The sequence below is a fragment of the Haliotis cracherodii genome, unplaced genomic scaffold (genome assembly GCF_022045235.1).
Source record: "Haliotis cracherodii isolate W230 unplaced genomic scaffold, xgHalCrac1.p SCAF_6, whole genome shotgun sequence".
In the NCBI taxonomy this organism is placed as follows: Eukaryota; Metazoa; Mollusca; class Gastropoda; order Lepetellida; family Haliotidae; genus Haliotis; species Haliotis cracherodii.
Window position 1 is genome coordinate 34,860,192 of NW_027266319.1, and position 20,979 is coordinate 34,881,170.

General features: G+C 42.6%; 1 protein-coding gene and 1 pseudogene across 1 annotated transcript; both read left to right on the forward strand.

Annotated features, from left to right (window-relative positions):
• LOC139445644 (uncharacterized) lies at positions 1-11,064 on the forward strand. Its single transcript, XM_071226833.1, has 6 exons — positions 1-298; positions 5,409-6,263; positions 7,041-7,416; positions 7,659-7,829; positions 8,344-8,661; positions 8,890-11,064. Exons 2-6 carry the CDS (start codon positions 5,422-5,424, stop codon positions 9,709-9,711), a joined length of 2,529 nt encoding a protein of 842 aa, XP_071082934.1. The 5' UTR covers positions 1-298; positions 5,409-5,421; the 3' UTR covers positions 9,712-11,064.
• A 3,198-nt stretch (positions 11,065-14,262) lies between these two features.
• On the forward strand, positions 14,263-20,502 carry LOC139446378 (uncharacterized; annotated as a pseudogene).
• Positions 20,503-20,979: the final 477 nt, after the last annotated feature.

Here is a 20,979-nt window from a genome sequence, read left to right on the forward strand (position 1 = left end):
TCTTCTTTTTGTTCAGACTTGATAAACATATAGAAGTCCAACAAGTCCCCCTCCGCAAATACACTCCCGGCAGATATTTGCTAGATACTGTGTTATAGGACGGACATCGATCACGCGCTATAACGAGGCACTTCAGGCTCGATTGAGCAACTCAGCAAGCTCAGACTTGTTTTCTTACGTGATCTAATTTTTAACCTGTGCTGACGCTGCTTGTTTTTACGATTACATCTGATAGTATATAAGAACGCACGCGTATGCGGGACACGGAAAACAGAAGTAAGATCTCCACGGGAACTAGGTGAGTCCTGCTTGTTGATACTCGGTATAACACAACAGACAATGGACACAGCAGTATATGCAAACTATCGCTGGGAACATACAGCTTCTTGTAGAGGGGCGTGGCACTGGCAAAGTTATACTCAATGACATGGACGCTAATCTTACCTGTTATTATTTTTAATTGTTTAATTTTCTTTTTTTCATTTGTTTTACATCTTTACATGCAGTTTCAGTGGGGAATCGCCAGATCGCGGTCACGTTAACCCACTGATAAACCTCCATTTTGGAATGTTGAATTTGTGTGGGTTATTTCACGGTAACGTTTTTCCAACATGCACCTCGATAAAACACTAACAGTTTCATCCCCGTGCTGCATGTGCTTGTTAATAATCCATACTTAAATACTAGGGAGAACCCGGCAGTGAAGACGACGCCAAGGTGTCCGCTAGTTACACACATATAGTACACCCCGGCACACAGCCCGCCGTACTTCGTCATATTCCGTATGTTAGAGCACATCACCAACAATGCTTACCTCATAATGTAGTGGCTGTTATCAGCATTTGTCAATGTGAATAATCAAAGCCCTGTGCAAGGATAAGTATGAGGGTGCAGCCATTTCATTTTTATTGTGGGGTGGGGATAATTTTAGTTTAAGATCAGCCATTTAAAAAAGAAGAAGTTTATGAGCTCATTTATTTATTCCAACATAGGTGCACGGTTATATTTATTTTTCGTAAATATTATGCAAAAAACTAGTTTGTGTTTCACAGTTTGTAGTTTTATAGTTTAATAAATGGAGTTGTTAATAATAATAGGACTTCTCGATATAATACACAGCCAGCAAGAAATTGGACTAACAATTAGTCAATGAAAACATTAAAATAATTATAATTGCTTTACTTCAAAAGAACCTATCCTTTTCTGCTGTTTTCATAGGAAACTAGACTTGGTTTAGTTTGATCTAGACTTGCCTAAGCTTTTAAAAAAATCTCTCTCTCTCTCTCTCTTTCACTCTTTATATATTTTCCTGCAATGCGAGTTTTCAAGTTTTTGCCAAGATTAAGCCGTCTGATGGGTGAGAGATCAGGAACATATCACGACAGACCCGGGAACGAATTGTTTACCCTATGTATTTTGTTTACACTGAAAACCTGGCAGTAAACAGAAAAAAACAATGTTCACTTTATTAAATAAGGAAACGACATGGAATAAAATAAACACTGTATTCAACTTAAAATACAAAACCTATATTCCAGGGGCTCTGCACTGACTATATACCAGAAGGTCTACCCTAGGTTAATTCGAGTTATATTGGAACACACGTATTTCGTACAGATAAAAGCTTCAGTCATAAGTCGTACATAGTTATATACTAACAGGTAGGACCTAAGTACCGTTTTCGACGTAATAAGCGCCCATGGCCAGGGAGCTCTCAAAATTAGAAAAAGGGGGCTCTTATTAGAATATTATTTTGGTGAAAAAAAAGTAGAAAGAAAAATGTCGTGGTTTATGCTGACAGCCTGAAATGTTTATGTACGACAGATATATTTTTCTAGAATTTAATTGCCCATAATTAAGGGTGCATATAACACTTGAGTGCGTATTGTACGCGAATAAATAAGTCTTGTGAACATTGATCAATCGGAAGAGGTGCTAATTGGGATTGTTCACTAGCCAATATATTAGCAAATGGGCGCTTATTAGAATGGGGCGCTTATTACGTCGAATACGGCAATTTGTTAACCCTTGCGTCCCTCTTCAGTTGTCTTCGATTATTCAGTGTATTTTATTTATTCGTAATAGTTCTGTTAAAAGTATGTTGAGACATAGGGTTTATGAGAAATTGTATAATCATCATGAAATTCATGCAGTTTTAATTTTGTCTACATTTGTCTGTGACAATTCACTTTGGGTATATGTGTTTTACACTTTCCTGTCATGTTGTTAGTAGTTCATTTTCATTTTTACCGAATTTTAGAAAATTTGTCACAATATATTGATGAAAGGAGACCCGTGATCTGAACAGTATACCGCTCTTATTCCACGGGGTTCCAACGGAGTTTATGAAATCGGAAAGTACGGTAGGTAACCGCATGTGAGGCAGAACAATACTGAAAATATTAAAGTAGCACTAGTGAACGAATAATTCACTCGAACGAGGGTAACTATTTGCTTCAAAATGTGTCTGTGTTGATATTACATTTTATTTTCTATTTGTAATAGTTTTCTGAACAGTGTCTGGGACTTATGGGTAAATGAATAGAAAGTACATGCATTTCTATTTATTTTACACAATTGATCAGAAGTTTACTCAAGTTTACAACCAACATTGGTGAAAACTACGACCACACAGCGATGTTTTTCACCACTTTATTCTGAGGGATAGCTCTCGCTGCCCAACTCACCCCAGGCGAAGGTTGATGTCCCTGACCGCTGACCTCATCCGGTCACCGGCCGGTCATCCCAGGACTCCAGCTAGCTGCACACATACAGTAATATATTATGTCTATTCTACACATGCACTACAAGTTCTAGACTTATATTATGTCTATTCTACACATGCACTACAAGTTCTAGACTTATATTATGTCTATTCTACACATGCACTACAAGTTCTAGACTTATATTATGTCTATTCTACACATGCACTACAAGTTATAGACTTATATTATGTCTATTCTACACATGCACTACAAGTTATAGACTTATATTATGTCTATTCTACACATGCACTACAAGTTATAGACTTCACTTCTACAGTGGTTAACCTCTTGCCTGTTTTGATTAAATATATTGGAACATTATTTCATTGTAAATATGATTTGACGAATAAAGAGTTGGCCGCCGTGTTGATGCATCGCATGAAATGTTTTCTTGTCCATTCTATTTTGATTTTGATCAAAATAGAATGGGCGAGTGAGCGAGTTTAATTTTAAAGTCACATCAGCAATTTTTCAGCCACGTAGTGACTCGAGGCTGCATACCTACGATGCCGTTTAGGTGTCGGTCATGCATCCCGAAAAGACATTTTTATCTATTTGGATTGAAATCGATTTCCGAATGTAGTACACATACGTAGCGCCAGACTGCCTTCAGTGAGTGAGCTTTGAACCGTGGTTCAGCTCTATCACGGCGTTCTGACTTTGGTGAAGAGTTGCAGACACGCATGGTTCTCACAAATCAGGAATCATTATCACGGCGAATCTGGGATTCGAACCCATGATGATAACACTCCCAGGGAGATTCTTCATAGCTGAAGTTATCTTTGGTCGATGCTTCAATTTGCTTGTGTTCTTACAGAAGTTTGGACAAACCTTGTACTTGTATGCGATGTTTGTGTGTTCTGTCGCTGAAGAGCACCGTGAACAGATAGGCATTTCTTAACATTACACTTTTTCATTTAGCCTGGCGTATATTAAAATGAATGATCTCTATGCCCCAAAATAAGTATTTATTTTCGAGCCGTGGGTGTTTGTTAATGTTACCTAACCTGAAGCGAATGTTCGTAACGTTGAGCTGACGCCTTACAGCAGTGGTATATGACATGTTTGATGGCCGCCAAGGAACGCTCAAGCCTGACCGTCTGCACCCCCGATTATTCAATGTTATATTGGTTTTCCATCACGATGCATACCGTAGACAGATTCTCAATTCTAGCTCCGTGTAGGGCCCAGTTTACCATCCTGATGCACACCCTAGACAGATTCTCAATCCTAGCTTCGTGTAGGGCCCAGTTTACAATCCTAATGCACACCCTAGACAGATTCTCAATCCTAGCTTCGTGTAGGGTCCAGTTTGCCATGATGATGCACACCCTAAACAGATTCTCAATCCTAGCTTCGTGTAGAGTCTAGTTTACCATCATGATACATACCCTCGACAGATTCTCAATCCTAGCTTCGTGTAGAGACTAGTTTACCATCACGATGCACACCCTAGACAGATTCTCAATCCCAGCTTCGTGTAGAGTCTAGTTTACCATTCTGATGCATACCCTAGACAGATTCTCAATCCAAGCTTCGTGTGGAGTCCAGTTTACCATCATGATGCATACCCTGGACAGATTCTCAATCCCAGCTTCGTGTGGAGTCCAGTTTACCATCATGATGCATACCCTAGACAGATTCTCAATTCTAGCTTCGTGTAGGGCCCAGTTTACCATCATGATGCATACCCTGGGCAGATTCTCAATCCCAGCTTCGTGTAGAGTCCAGTTTACCATCATGATGCATACCCTGGACAGATTCTCAATTCTAGCTTCGTGTAGGGCCCAGTTTACCATCATGATGCATACCCTGGACAGATTCTCAATTCTAGCTCCGTGTAGGGTCCAGTTGACCATCATGATGCATACCCTCGACAGATTCTCAATCCTAGCTTCGTGTGGAGACCATTGTTTGAAACTGATTACTGTACTACATGTACATGTATTTATGCAGTTGGTGTAGCTGGAGAGCTTCCTGCATGTTTTTTTATTCTTCAAATAAGTCCACGGTGGAGTAATGTTTTTAAATCATCCTGCCAAATATGGTCATCTGTTTGATATCTCGACATCAGAATCTCGCATCAACGTTAGTTTCCCGTAACAGTAATCTCGTATGTATATGAAGTGTTGCTCAAGTTATACCGAGAACAGTATAGAGCGACCAAAGCAGATATCAATATGATTTTAAACAAGTTGACTATTTTACAACTATTTTTTTATTATAAAAAATAACACTACTGATCTCCCAAGTAGATTTGAACCTAGGCCTCTCCCGTCAAGAGCGAACGCAACATCGCTGTGCTGACAAAGTGAGAGTGGCATGATGCCAGTGAGCGTCAGCTTGAAGTTCACATAACGCAATTATGATAACGCCAGTATTTTCTCAAGGTATATAGTGATATACAATGGCGTTTTCCCGTAAAACATGAACAGATTCTGTGCTGGGTTTGAAGCACATACTAAACAGACAGACATACAGACACACACACACTCACACACACACACACACACACACACACACACACACACACACACACACACACACACACACACACACACACACACACACACACACACACACACACACACACGTGCATCGATTGATTACCCAGTCTGTATTGGTTTTCTCTTTATGTTGTAGGTAACCTAGCAACATGCCGGGGATTAAACGTAAGGCATCACGTGCTTCGCCTTATGAACCGGTCAGTAAACTGACCAAACAGCGAACGTCCACTACAGTGAAACCTGTCAGGGAGGAATCCACCATCCGACCACCGCTGCCTCTACCAAAATGGCCAAGTCTTAAAAGAAAAACGACAAAAGAAAGCGCCACCCCCGGGGATTCAGGAGATGCGTCCCCTCCCCCGGGATTGAGAAGGGCCCCCACCCTTACCCTCGAAGACAAAGAAGCCGAGTCGGCTTCACCTCTCTCTGGCAAGAAGAGTTTGTCAAAGAAAGGGTCTGTTGTTGTAGGCGAGGTCGTTACTGCCCCTTCACTGCCTAAAACCGCGTCCATCGTTGAAGGTGACGATAGAGTTACGACCTTGACCCGGCTTGCTTCAGGGTCAACTGTCGGTCGTACCACCAGTTTCTCTGAAGCACCTGCTGCAATAAGTAAGGAATTATCTAAGACATCCACCAATACCAAGACGCTTCTCATCTGTAAGAGCATCAGCAGAGGAGGCAGCATCGTCATCGGCGGTGGAGACGTCCCATCTCTCAGCAAGTCGTCGTCCAAGTCCACGTCTGTGTCGTCGAAAGCGGGGTCCGAAACTGGAGTCGCTTTGGAGAAGGTTCTCAGTCTCTGTAAATCTCTGTCTAAACCGTCGCTGACGAAGGAGAAGTCTGCCAGCCTCATCAATGCCGCCGCTGAAGACGCTGCAGCTGCTGATGATGACGCGGATGGTGACGGTGCAGTCGTGGTGGACATCCCCCTTCCACCTGGGGGCCTCATGGAGATCGTCTTCTCATTTGATACGACAGGCTCCATGTACAGGTGAGGGGGTCGACCATTTTGTAGCCAACCTGATTTAAAGTCAAGTGAGCTTATGTCGTAGCCTGCTTGTCTGGCGTCCGACGGCACGTGTAACCATCTTTTAAAAAACCGCTGGGCCAAAGCTGAAACTTCACAAACATGTCCCAACTAAATATAACGCCTGAATTTGTTCAAGAGGTATGAATCCGATTTTTGATATGACCTCCATAGCAGGCTATTTATGGCCATTACTCGGTCATTATGTTTGGCTCATGTGTAGTTAGTGAAGGGGCTTAAAAAACATTTGCAATAGTTTTAAATTTTGAGCTAGATTTAACTTTGATCGACCATACTGAAAGCTGAAACTTCATTTCATTTGAAACAATTGCATATCAGAAAAGGTATGTTCCTTGGAAGGTTTTTAGAAGGCTCTGAGTTAAGACTTTGTGTGGAATATATTCAACTGGAGTTATACAACAGGACATTGATTCTTACAGATTTAGAAACCATGTGGAACAGTTGGACAATATTGGAATAGAAATGCCACTTTTGCTAAGTGGCTGTGTTTGTTGGCATTTTAAACTGTTGACTACATTTTGTTGTTTCTCTCGGGGCTTGGAACATAATCAAGCCAATAAATTTCTAAAGATAAATAACCTTGCTTTACGCGTGTCGAGAAAATCTAGATATCTGTGGAAAATCTCTTTCTCCTGAAGGGCAAAACAATGAGCGAGACTACAGACTGTCGCCTTTATAGTTAACTTGTTAGTACTAAGCACTATGTTCTTGTTTTGGCAGCTGTCTGGACCAGGTCCGGAGCCAAATCCAGGACATGGTTCAGCGTCTCCAGGCAGATATCCCTGGCATTCGCATCGGCATCTTCGCCCATGGCGACTACTGCGACGCCAGCAACTACGTTGTTCAGTGGATTGACTTCGGCGCCTCCACCCCCGAGATCTGCAAGTTCGTTAAAGACGTAAAGCGTACCGGAGGAGGTGACTTCCCCGAGGCCTACGAGGTGGTGCTGAGACGCTGTCAGAGCGTTCTGTCCTGGACTCCAGGGAGTCAGCGTTCCCTGGTGATGATTGGGGACGCCACCCCCCACGAGGCGGATGATCCTCAGAATGAGGAGAACATTGACTGGAAGACAGAGTGCAGGGCTCTGAGAGATATGGTATGTGGGATATACACGTCACGCACACAAAGTACAGTCACTGTTAAAATGTGCAATGTAATAGTCTTATTAGTGAACACAATGTCAGTTGTGGAATGACATGTAAGTTTATAGGAGGTGGAAAATCCAAAGTCGATTATAAAATAATACAGTCAGTTGTAATCAGCATTAAGTCATTTAATTTTCCACTTCTTGTCAAGGTAAACGAGTAGGTTAACCAATTGTGACGTTTCTTCTTACAGGGCGTCCGCATCTATGGTGTACAGTCCGGGTCAAACAGTGAGACAGAAGCCTTCTTCAAAGGAATGACCCGCATCACTCTGGGTCGCCACTTGCAACTGGATCAGTTCTCCAACATCTTCGACATGATTATGGCTATCTGCTACAGGGAGAGGGGAGCGGACTTCCTCGAGGTGAGTGAGTGATACAGGGATGGTCAGGGATGGTAGGCATGTAAGGGATGGTCAGCTGTGATGTGGGCATGTAAGGGATGGTCAGCTGTGATGTGGGTATGTAAGGGATGTTCAGCTGTGATGTGGGTATGTAAGGGATGGTCAGCTGTGATGTGAGTATGTAAGGGTTGTTAGCTGTGATGTGGGTATGTAAGGGATGTTCAGCTGTGATGTGGGTATGTAAGGGTGGTTAGCTGTGATGTGGGTATGTAAGGGTGGTCAGCTGTGATGTGGGTATGTAAGGGATGTTCAGCTGTGATGTGGGTATGTAACTGATGTACAGCTGTGATGTGGGTATGAAAGGGTGGTTAGCTGTGATGTGGGTATGTAAGGGATGTTCAGCTGTGATGTGGGTATGTAAGGGTGGTTAGCTGTGATGTGGGTATGTGAGGGTGGCTGGTTGTATGTGATGCTGCAGTATAGATCTGTGTAACGTGACACCTAGACATAGAGAGTTCCTTGTTGTGTGTTACAGGCATACGAGGATGAAGTCCGGGGACGCCACGGGGGAGGGGCCATCAATAAAGATCTGGAGGGATTGTTCGGGACTCTGAGAGATGACACTGACCCGCCTGGGCTGACACTATCCCCGTCCTTGAAGAAAATCCCCACTTTGTCCTTGTTTGGGGCCAAGAAGGGCGCCTCGAGCGCCTCAGCTCTGAAGAAATTGAAAGCGGTTGTAAAAGCTAAAGGCGCGGCTAAGAAGGTCAAGGGCGCCGGAAAAAACAAACCTAAGGCAAAAACAGGAGCAAAGAAAACGAGAAAGCCGAGGCGGAAGACGAAGAAAAAGAAGGTAAGGAAACGAGACATTTTGTCATGAAGTCAGACAAGTGCACTAGTATCGATCCACGCTATCATGTATGATGACAAGCAACCAGACAAGTAACGGATCCCTCCATTTAGGCAGATCTTACGGGGTATTCATGGGGTACATGCGCAATTACATTTGAATCTCAAATACAAACATGGCCACTTAAAATGATTCAGTGATCTCTAATTCAAAACTGATATTTTATTTCAGAAGGCCCTTCGTGAAAATGTAAGCGACAAGAAATTCAAGGACGGCGACTTTGCAGATGCCATTCTGAAGAACATCGACTGGACGGATTGGAGGCGTGCCATCTACCCCGTGGAATGGCCAATGGTTGGCCGACAGCCCAAGAATTGCCGCATCACCAGGCGGGTATTCAAAGGTACTAACGGACACTTGTTGTCGGATATATTCGACTATGAGCACGATGTTCAGGCAATCTACGAACTCGGCGTCCGACCCCCTCGTACCCGTCGGAAGCGTATCTACACGACGCTGTTTAAAATTTCAAAGGGATTTAGTAACTATCAAGGATGGTATGAATTCCTCTTGAAGAACAAGCGCGTGTACCGGGCTGTGATCCGTGTTGTGTGGGAGAAAGGAACGATCTATGTCAGGCGAGCTGTGTTCCCTCGCGGTGACGACACTGTGTTCGCGGATGCTACAAAGCGCATCAAGGAAGTATTTGACTATGCTTGGTACCGGCCCAAGAGAGCCGCTGAAAACTTTAGAACGATCGAAAAAAGTAATTTTCTCATCAGCGGAGTCCGGAAGGTTCGGAAGACTCCCGAAAAGAAGACCACACCCAAGAAAGCTGCCCCCTCGAAGGGTAAACGCGCATCTAAACAGACAAAGGCAGCTGCTGTAAAGAAATTAAAGACCAAAACCAAAACCAAAACCACTAAAGCGGCAGCTAAAAAGGGCAAACCAACTAAAAAGACAAAAACACCCGCTAAAAAAGCCAAACCTACCAAGAAGACAAACACACCCACTAAAAAAAGGAAAGGCAAAGGGAAGAAGGCAGCTAAATAGACTGAATATACTCGAATACTGTTCAGTTGCAATTGAGAGTTGAACGATCATCAGGGATACTAGAGCACCAGTACACGACCAACATACTGGATGCTCACAGAGGAATACATGGCCATGGGGGCTAGATGCCATAGTGCTAAATAATTACATTGTTGTGAAATCACATGACCAGTGTGGAATACTGACGCACAACTGGAATACTGATGCACAACAATGAAAGACCATTGTACCACCCCATTCATAACAAGCAATGGCTGTTTTTGTTTCCGTTTTTTTAAAGATACTGCATTTAGAAAGCAATATATTGTCCCGTTTGATAGAAAATGTCGTGCGTTCACACACGTTTTCACAAGAGATCTGATTGTATATGTCTTGCCAGAGCCATCTTTGTTTTTGTTTTTGCACATTCTGAAGTCAGCACGTTGAGCCTTTTGTCTTCATTACCTGGTTTACGGGTTTGTTTTCCCAAACCATACGTTCCTAGGTGGAAGCAATCTAACGATGCAGAATTAAATGCATGGATTTAAAAACAACATGATTCCTGAATGTATTGTAGTTTGGAATAAGAATAAAATGAAAAAAATGATAACTCATAAAGAGAAGGATTTAATTAATTAAGGAAGTGAGTTGACTGGCTCGGCGGGGAAAAAAGACCCTTGAATACTGTAGCGAAGCTGGCATGTCCAGGTGAATGGGTATTTTCATGACAAAATAGGTGAATGGGTGCTTTAGTGAAAACATGAGTGGCGTGTCCAGGTGAACGAATGCTTCAGTGAAAACATAGCTGGCATGTCCAGGTGAATGGGTACTTTAGTGACAAATTTGGTGCATAGGTGCTTTAGTGAAAACATGACTGGCATGTCCAGGTGAACAAGTGCTTTAGTGAAAACATAGCTGGCGTGTCCAGGTGAACGAATGCTTTAGTGCCAAAATAGCAGGCATGTCCAGGTAAACGAGTGCTTCAGTGAAAACATGACTGGCATGTCCAGGTGAACGAGTGCTTTAGTGAAAACATGACCGACGTGTCCAGGTGAACGAGGGCATGAGTGAAAACATGAGTGGCATGTTCAGGTGAAAGAGTGCTTTAATGAAAACATGACTGGCGTGTCCAGGTGAACGAGTGCTTTAGTGACAAAATAACTGGCATGTCCAGGCGAATGGGTGCATATTGTTCAGTGTTTGATTAATAAGGCCAACCGTTTAAAATAGTGGATTAATTTTAATAGTGGATTAACTTAATTATTGTCCAGTATCAAGTATTGATAAGTAATTGCGTGTACATTGTCAAGGCAGCAGTGTCTGTTGTAGTATGTTTGTTTAATTGTTGTTTTTTCGTGTTTTTGTAGACTAAAATATGTAATCGAAAAGAAACTCCCGTCTTCTTCTTCTTCTTCTTCAACATCATAAATATCTATGATGACAACCCTTGTAAGTACACCAGTGATGCAGAAATTACAACCAGCCACCAACACAAATATATTTTCCTGATACTCGTTCTCTAGAATGAGTGGGTGAGTGAGTTGGGTTTAACGCCGCTTTTAATAGTATTCCAGTTATATCACGGCGTGTCAGCTAAATGTGGGAAGAAAGCCCGAAGTGATGTAGGTCTCAGACGTTTACCACTTCGGTGAAACCCACGAGCACGGGTATGGTGCTGACAAACCTAGAAACATAATCGGGGCGAACGGGGATTCGAACCCACAATCTGTAGGTTTCTGGCGTGCCCAAGGGACACAACTCTGTACAGCGAATCGCGGCGCCTTAGACGACTGGGCCACCCGTGCCCCTCGATCTCTAGAAACCCAGTTTCTCGATTGGATGATGCCATACCTGTGCTCGTCGGTTTCACCAAAGCAGCAGGGGCAGTGAGGTTGCCAGCACGTTCAAGCGACCGCTCGTCACAGCGAACACCTGCCAAAGTGAGATTTAATAATTATACAAACTACACTAAATGGGCTTTCCTCCCACATTAAGCTTGACACCGATAAAAGTGATAAAACCGAAATCCTACACTCAACAAGATCCATCCGTCATCGATATTTAACAGTTAGTTTAACAAATTAATCTTAAAAAACAAACAAGAGTCACCAGAAGGTGACAAATTCCCCCGGCCCTCACAAGTGCGAAAGAAAGTCATCTGACTGTTACTTTAAGTCCAACTTGAATAGAGAATTTCTGTCTAATCTGTCTGTCCGTATACAAGTGTAGTTATTGACCTTTCAAAGAAATACCATGGAATTGGTATTCGAAACTTTGTATTTCTATGTCATCTACACACCAATATGAACGGAGTCAAAGTCAAACTTGTTGCCATGGACACGGAAATATATATAAAATATAAAAGTACCTCAATAGCAAAAGGCACCTGTTGACAACCTGAACTTTGTGGGTACACAGTTTCCAGAAAGAGTACCTATTTGTTTTAGAGAAATGGTCCGGACAAACACACCACTATGGACAGAGTCAAAGTCAAACTAGTTGCCACGGAAACAGGATGAAATTATTTTTAATAATTCCTAAATAGCACAAGGCACCACTTCAGCTCTTGATAAAAACAAATGTACCAAGTTTAGATGTAAAATTTTGAATAGTTGAATAGAAAAATCTGCAGCCCAATACCTCAACTCTGTATGACACAATGGGTGCAATTAAAACAATATATCAGCATAGGAAAATGTCCCAAGACAAGGTTATTGACTCCACTTGTCCCGCTGTGATATGACTGAAACAGTTGTTGACAGTGATGTGAAATGCCCATTAAGCATCATTTTCTCTTACTTGGTAAACAATACAACATAAACATACTTGTATAATTGTTAAAAGACATGAATTTTATATGCAAAGAATGATAAAAAACAAGAAGGTATTGTGTCCACAGTTTGGAGGATGGGGTGTGTTGTTCAGTATTCGATCAACCATCAAGATCCAAATCAGCACATGAAACTCAATTTAATCTTTAGGATGTCACAATTGTCAGTATTGTGTATGCCCACCACGGGAACCAATGCACTCCCCAACTCGTCCATGAGAAGATGTGATACGTCTGATCACACCACTCTTCACAGATGGCCTGACTTATCCTTGTTATAAGGGCGACCTTGCCGTGCTCTAATTGCCGTGCCCTCACCAAGGTGATCCCACACGCACAAGTTCTATAGTTCTATAGGTGACAAGTCAGGTGATTGTGCTGGCCAAGGTAAGATTGTGTCTTGGAACTGTCCTGTCTGTTGCAAGAAAGGTAGTACAACAGGGTAAGAGAGATTGGACAATGTAATGCTGTCCAGTGATGTTTCCTTCCAAAATCACCAGTCTGAGATGCATCTTGACAAGTTAACTTTAAGTTGAGAACGAGCAGAGCATGAACAGACTACAGACATCAGCAAACAGTAGGTGGGCCAGGTGGAGGACTGCGGTAAACTTACCTCACCCGGGATAATCCTTTAGGTCTTTAACGTACATACTGAAGAAAGTAGGGCTGCAGACACATCCCTGCTTGACACCAATGTTATAAATGCACAGGGGCACATGAGCCGTCACAAACTAAATGCAAAGTTCATCTGAACAAAACCCCAAAACACATGACACAAATCAAAAGAGGGAATCTGACGTCATTGACGTCACTGATGCATCAAATTTTGAAATGTTCAAAATGATTCCATGTGAGTTGTGATTCGTGAGTTTATAATAGAGGGTACTAATTTAGACGATCAGCTTCCAGGAGCGATACCTCTCTAGTTATTAACATCGTCAATATCACCCTTCTTGTGTACTGTAACGAAGGGAGTCATCCACGAAGGGAATATACCACTGTCTAAAATCAAGTTAAATAACTTCAGATAGTGGTCTGTTAGTAGAGTCCGGCTAGTAACGGACAAGTGCCTTCCCAGATACAACGTCCTGCTAGTCTATAAATATCCAACCCTTATGACACCCCAGATAAGAGTACAGGGACGAACTTATGCGAGAATATCACTGTTAAAGCGTGTTTCGTCATAACATTCTTAGTTTACATACCTAAGGCATTTTTGTCAGCCTACATCTGTTCACGGTATATAGTCTCTGGTTCACTATATATTTATATATTGTGACGTCAAATTGCCAATTAATGCTGTCGCACATGCGCAAAATTAAACAACCTATGTCACACAGTACCAGGGCTATTTGCCGTGTCGTCTACTCAAATATATCACCAACAACAATTCATTTCACCGCAACACACCTGATATCGAAAATGCGCTATAACGAGGTGTCGAGGAACACTATCAAGATCTATTTTATTCTGTGCAGACGCTGCCATTTTTCGGTATTATACCTGATAGTATATAGGAACGCGCGTATACACAGGTCACGGACTCGGAAGTTAGATCTTCACGGGAACCAGGTGAATCCTGCTTGTTGATCTCGGCATAACACAACAGTCAATGGACACAGCAGTATATGTGAACATGCAGCTCTTTGTAGATTATTATTTGTCATTGTCTAACTGACGTTTTTCATATGTTTTATTTCTTAACATGCAGTTTCAGTCGGAGATCTCCAGATCGCGGTCACGTTGCCCCTGCCTAGAAACACAACCTCGGCCGAAACAACCTTATAACTCGCTGCAACGGTAAGTATAATTATGTTTGATTAACCTGTTCGATGGGAGAAGCATGGAAATATCCAGATAGGCTCGGGGAAAATTTCTGAAAATTACAGAACTTTATGTCATTTTACTGATAAAACATAGACCGAAAACAGAGAGAAATGTTCGCTGTATGAAATAGGGAAACGTCATTATTAAATCATGATTTGTGTCCTCGCCTAAAATACAAAATCTACCTCCTCGGCGCCGCGACACTGACAACAAATCTGCAGAGTTACTCTAGATTAATGCGAGCTATGCTTGAGCACAGGTATATACTGCACGGGTATTCAAATACTGTAGATAAGTCGGCCATAATTATGTTACTGGGTGGGTTTGTACCGCAAGCGTCACTGTTGAGCCATCTTTGATAAGATTGTCCGAGGTCGAGCTCAGATACATGCCTCTTTCAAGACGTTCAACTGTTCAACACATTTTGGACATTCGTAGAGGACCTGTTACTTATAGCTGCCTCTTCGCTTTATTTAAGCCATTGTGATTATGTTTTATTGCAAATTAAAATTGTTTATTTCAATTTGTTGATTATTATTGATCTTGTGTGGTCATTTTCTTTAGGAACCGATTCCTGGGTTAAGCAGAAGGACTGGACGTTGAATGCAGGTCCGAGTCATGCGTAACGATAAAACATTTCTATATAAATTTAGTTTGATTTCCGATTCCGACAGTAGAACACTTGTACAGTACCAGACTACACACATTGAGGCTTACATCGCATTGTGACCCGTGCAGATCCGGGGAAGAATAGGTCATCAGCAACCCATTCTTGTCGTAAAAGGCGACTATGCTTGTCGTAAGTGGCGACTAACGGGATCGGGTAGTCAGGCTCGTTGACTTGGTTTGATGGTCATCGTATCCCAATTGCGTGGATCGATGTTCATGATGTCACTCTGATTGTCTGATCCAGACTCGATTATTTATAGACCGCCGTCATATAGCTTGAATATTGCTGAGTGCGTCGTTAAATAACAAACAAAATAACTCAAGTCCGTTCCAGCTAGCACAGTGGATGTATGACACCAACAGATGGTGAACCAGTTAAAACCTCAGTCAGTTCCAGCCAGCACAGTGAATGTCATGCCCCAAGGAAATGACAACCTGCTAAAACAAACAAACAAACAAACAAACAAACAAACAAACAAACAAACAAACATCTCATTGGTCAGCGTTTCAGTTCTGTTCATCACTTTGGTGAAAACTTACGAACATGGGTATGGTACACACCAGGGATCACTAACAGGGATTCGGAGCCAGTGATGATGAAAATTCAGCATTTCTTTCTCAGCTCGCGCCTTCATTTATGAATTAGTCTGAAGTGAATGTTCGTAGCATTACGTTGATTCCATTCAGCAATGGTATATTACTCATGACAAATGCACTTGTTTCTCAGAGAAGCATTTATGTGTTATTATTTAACAAAGTATGAGTGTTATGATGAACATGAAGTGTACAATTCACAGTTATGAGTAAAACACCAGTATTTCCCCGAGGAATGGAGTTGTAAACAATTGTATTCACCTACAAAACATGGGCATATAAATACAAACGCTAATCATACTAAACACATACACAATGTGTGATGTACGTCGATTGTTTACAGTGTAGCCTGTATTGGTTCCTTTCTATGTTGTAGGTAACCTAACATGCCGGGGATAAAACGTAATGCATCACGTGCCTCGCCTTATGAACCGGTCAGTAAACTGACCAAACAGCGAACGTCCACTACAGTTAAACCTGTCAGGGAGAAATCCATCATGGTATGTAAGGGTGGTCAGCTGTAATGTGGGTATGAAAGGGGTGGTTAGCTGTGATGTGGGTATGAAAGGGGTGGTTAGCTGTGATGTGGGTATGTAAGGGGTGGTTAGCTGTGATGTGGGTATGTAAGGATGGTTAGCTGTGATGTGGGTATGTAAGAGTAGTCAGCTGTGATATGGGTATGTAAAGGATGTTCAGCTGTGATGTGTGTATGTAAGGGTGGTTAGCTGTGATGTGGGTATGTAATGGTGGTTAGCTGTGATGTGGGTATGTAAGAGCTGGTCAGCTGTGATGTGGGTATGTAAGGGGTGGTTAGCTGTGATGTCGGTATGTAAGAGTAGTCAGCTGTGATGTGGGTATGTAAGAGTAGTCAGCTGTGATGTGGGTATGTAAGGGGTGGTTAGCTGTGATGTGGGTATGTAAGGGTGGTTAGCTGTGATGTGGGTATGTAAGAGTAGTCAGCTGTGATGTGGGTATGTAAGGGGTGGTTAGCTGTGATGTGGGTATGTAAGAGCTGGTCAGCTGTGATGTGGGTATGTAAGGGGTGGTTAGCTGTGATGTCGGTATGTAAGAGTAGTCAGCTGTGATGTGGGTATGTAAGGGGTGGTTAGCTGTGATGTGGGTATGTAAGGGTGGTTAGCTGTGATGTGGGTATGTAAGAGTAGTCAGCTGTGATGTGGGTATGTAAGAGGTGGTTAGGTGTGATGTGGGTATGTAAGAGTAGTCAGCTGTGATGTGGGTATGTAATGGTGGTTAGCTGTGATGTGGGTATGTAAGGGGTGGTTAGCTGTGATGTGGGTATGTAAGGGTGGTTAGCTGTGATGTGGGTATGTAAGAGCTGGTCAGCTGTGATGTGGGTATGTAAGGGTGGTTAGTTGTGATGTGGGTATGTAATGGTGGTTAGCTGTGATGTGGGCATGTAAGAGCTGGTCAGCTGTGATGTGGGTATGTAAGGGATGGTCAGCTGTAATGTGGGTATGTAAGGGGTGGTTAGCTCTGATGTGGGTATGTAAGGGTGGTTAGCTGTGATGTGGGTATGTAAGGGTGGTTAGCTGTGATGTGGGTATGTAAGAGCTGGTCAGCTGTGATGTGGGTATGTATGGGTGATTAGCTGTGATGTGGGTATGTAAGAGTAGTCAGCTGTGATGTGGGTATGTAAGAGCTGGTCAGCTGTGATGTGGGTATGTAAGGGGTGGTTAGCTGTGATGTGGGTATGTAAGGGTGGTCAGCTGTGATGTGGGTATGTAATGGTGGTTAGCTGTGATGTGGGTATGTAAGAGCTGGTCAGCTGTGATGTGGGTATGTAAGGGTGGTTAGTTGTGATGTGGGTATGTAAGGGTGGTTAGCTGTGATGTGGGTATGTAAGAGCTGGTCAGCTGTGATGTGGGTATGTAAGGGTGGTTAGCTGTGATGTGGGTATGTAAGAGTGGTTAGCTGTGATGTGGGTATGTAAGAGTAGTCAGCTGTGATGTGGGTATGTAAGGGGTGGTTAGCTGTGATGTGGGTATGTAAGGGTGGTCAGCTGTGATGTGGGTATGTAAGAGCTGGTCAGCTGTGATGTGGGTATGTAAGGGTGGTTAGCTGTGATGTGGGTATGTAAGAGTAGTCAGCTGTGATGTGGGTATGTAAGAGCTGGTCAGCTGTGATGTGGGTATGTAAGTGGTGGTTAGCTGTGATGTGGGTATGTAAGGGTGGTTAGCTGTGATGTGGGCATGTAAGAATAGTCAGCTGTGATGTGGGTATGTAAGGGGTGGTTAGCTGTGATGTGGGTATGTAAGGGTGGTTAGCTGTGATGTGGGTATGTAATGGTGGTTAGCTTTGATGTGTGTATGTAAGAGCTGGTTAGCTGTAATGTGGGTATGTAAGGGGTGGTTAGCTGTGATGTGGGTATGTAAGGGTGGTTAGCTGTGATGTGTGTATGTAAGGGTGGTTAGCTGTGATGTGGGTATGTAAGACGTGGTCAGCTGTGATGTGTGTATGTAAGGGTGGTTAGCTGTGATGTGGGTAAGTTAGAGCTGGTCAGCTGTGATATGGGTATGTAAAGGATGTTCAGCTATGATATGGGTATGTAAAGGATGTTCAGCTGTGATGTGTGTATGTAAGGGTGGTTAGCTGTGATGTGGGTATGTAAGGGATGTACAGCTGTGATGTGAGTATGTAAGGGTTGGTAGCTGTGATGTGGGCATCTAAGGGTGGTCAGCTGTGATGTGGGTATGTAAGGGATGTGCAGCTGTGATGTGAGTATGTAAGGGTTGGTAGCTGTGATGTGGGCATGTAAGGGTGGCTGGTTGTATGTGATGCTGCAGTATAGATCTGTGTAACGTGACACCTAGACAATGAGAGTTCGTTGTTGTGTGTTACAGGCATACGAGGATGAAGTCCGGGGACGCCACGGGGGAGGGGCCATCAATAAAGATCTGGAGGGATTGTTCGGGACTCTGAGAGATGACACTGACCCGCCTGGGCTGACATTAAAGCAAGTCCCCTCTAGGTCCTTGTTTGAAACCAAGACAGGCATCCAAAAGGCGATACTGAAAGCAGCAGTGAAGGCGGAGGTCAAGGGCTCTGAGAAAACCAAACGTAAAGCAAAAAAGAAATCAATAGGAGGAAACACGAATACTATGTTTCATTTGGTAAAGATCAACATATCAAAGGTATGGAGTGAGTGAGTGAGTGACTGACTGAGTAGGGTTAAACGCCGCCTTTAGCAATATTCCAGCAATATTACGGCGGGGACACCAGAAGTGAGTTTCAAACCATTTCCCAATTTTGGAAATTAAACCCGGGTATTCGGTGTGACGAGCGAACGCTTTATCAACTGGGCAACCTCCCCCTAAATGTATGGAGATGAAGAATATTGTTTCATTAAGTCAGATAACACGTCCATAAGTGAATGTTCTTAAGCGCTGCAACGTCTCAGTTTTATTAGGGCAGGTGCTGCAAATAGTCTGTACCAGGCAAACCAATTACTGGAAATATCATAAATATCCACGCTATCGTCTATGATGACAGGTCGTCAGGAAGTACTTGGGGTCTGACACGAAATCCCACAGCATGTTGGTATCCCCTTGGAATGAATTAATTTCATTATTATTTCAGAAGTTCCTACGTGAAAGTGTAAGCGACAGGGACTTCAAATTCTCCAACGACGATCGCTGCGAAGATCCCTTGCTGAACGACATGAACTGGACGGACTGGAAGCGCGCTATCTACCCCGTCAAGACTAAGATCCACTCACCACTACCCACGTCTTTTCGCTTCATTAAACGAATATTCAGAGGTGCTAACGGATACGTGATGGCAGACCTATTCAACTGGAAGCACAGCATTATGGCTATCTACGAACTCGGCGTACGACCTCCTGCAACCAATCGCATCTACGCGACGCTGTTTACATCTTCAAAGGGGTTTATGAACCATGAAAGATGGGATTCAGTCCTGTTGAAGAACAAACGCGTGTTCCAGGCGGCGAGCAGTGTTGTGGCACGAGGAGGACAGATCTTTGTCAGGCGAGCTGTGTACCCTCCAGGCAATAACATTTGGTTCCCGTATACTATCAAGCGGATCGACGAAATATTTGACTATGCCTGGAACAGACCCGACAAAGTGGGTGAAAATTTCAGAACCATTGAAAAAGACAGTTTTCTCATCAGGGGTATCGAAATGCTTCCGAAGACTCCAAAGAAGAAGAAGACAATCAAGAATACTGTCATCTCTAAGTGTAAACTCGCTTCAAAAATGGCAAAAACAGCTGATGTAATGAAATCAAAGACCAAAACCAAAACCACTAAAGCGGCAGCTAAGAAAGCCCAACCAAATTAAAAGACAAAAACACCCACTAAAAAGGCCAAACCAACTAAAACGACAAAAACACCCGCTAAATAGGCCAAACCATCTCAGTAGACAAAAACATCCGCAAAAAAAGAATGGTTAAAGGAAGAAGGTAGCTATATATACTTAATAATACTTGAATACTGTTCAACTGTCATGTTATTTTGATATTACTCGAACAATTAACTGGGAAACTATAGCTATCACCAGCACCTTCATCAGCATCTTCACCAACATACTGGATGTTCACAGAGGAATACATCGCCATATGGACGAGACGCGATTGTGCTAAATAACATTTTCAGTTAAATCAAATTACTTGTGTGGAATACTAAAAACAATGAAAGACACTGCACCATCCCATTCATAGCTATCAGTGACTTTTTACATTTCGTTCTTTTTCAAGATACCTAAAATATCAATTTTAGAAAGTAATATATTGTCTCATTTGATAGATATGTCTTGCGTTCTGTTCACAGGCGTGTTCAAAAGAGATCTGACAGCGTATCTAGCCTGTGCCATTTTGGTTTATGTTTTTTGCAGTTTGTTTTCCAAAACCATAGGGCCTGAGGTGAAAATGATATAAACATTTTAAATGCATAAGTTTAAAAACAACAACAACAACAACAACAACAACAACAACAACAACAACAACAACAACACGATTCTTGAAAATTATTGTCAGTTGGAATTTAATAAAAAGACTGAAGCATGTAACAAAAATAATATAAATAAGTAAACACACTCTGTGAAGATTTTGATGAGCGGTTACATGAACCAAGAAATTAAAAAAAAACCGCTTTAGTGAAAACATAGCTGGCATGTCCAGGTGAACGAGTGCTTTAGTGAAAACATGACTGGCGTGTCAAGGTGATCGAGTGCTTTAGAGACAAAATAGCTGGCATGTCCAGATAAACGAGTGCTTTAGTGAAAACATGACTGACATGACCAGGTGATCGAGTGCTTTAGTGAAAACAATACTGGCATGTCCAGGTGAACGAGTACGCTAGTGTTAATCAATATTGTCGTGTTCAAGCTAC

Excerpts from the sequence above, each read along its gene's own strand:
- LOC139445644 (XM_071226833.1), top strand. The coding sequence starts at position 5,422 with ATGCCGGGGATTAAACGTAAGGCATCACGTGCTTCGCCTTATGAACCG. Across the intron at positions 6,264-7,040 it reads ACGACAGGCTCCATGTACAG|CTGTCTGGACCAGGTCCGGA; the intron begins GTGAGGGGGTCG and ends TTGTTTTGGCAG. Across the intron at positions 8,662-8,889 it reads GGAAGACGAAGAAAAAGAAG|AAGGCCCTTCGTGAAAATGT; the intron begins GTAAGGAAACGA and ends ATTTTATTTCAG.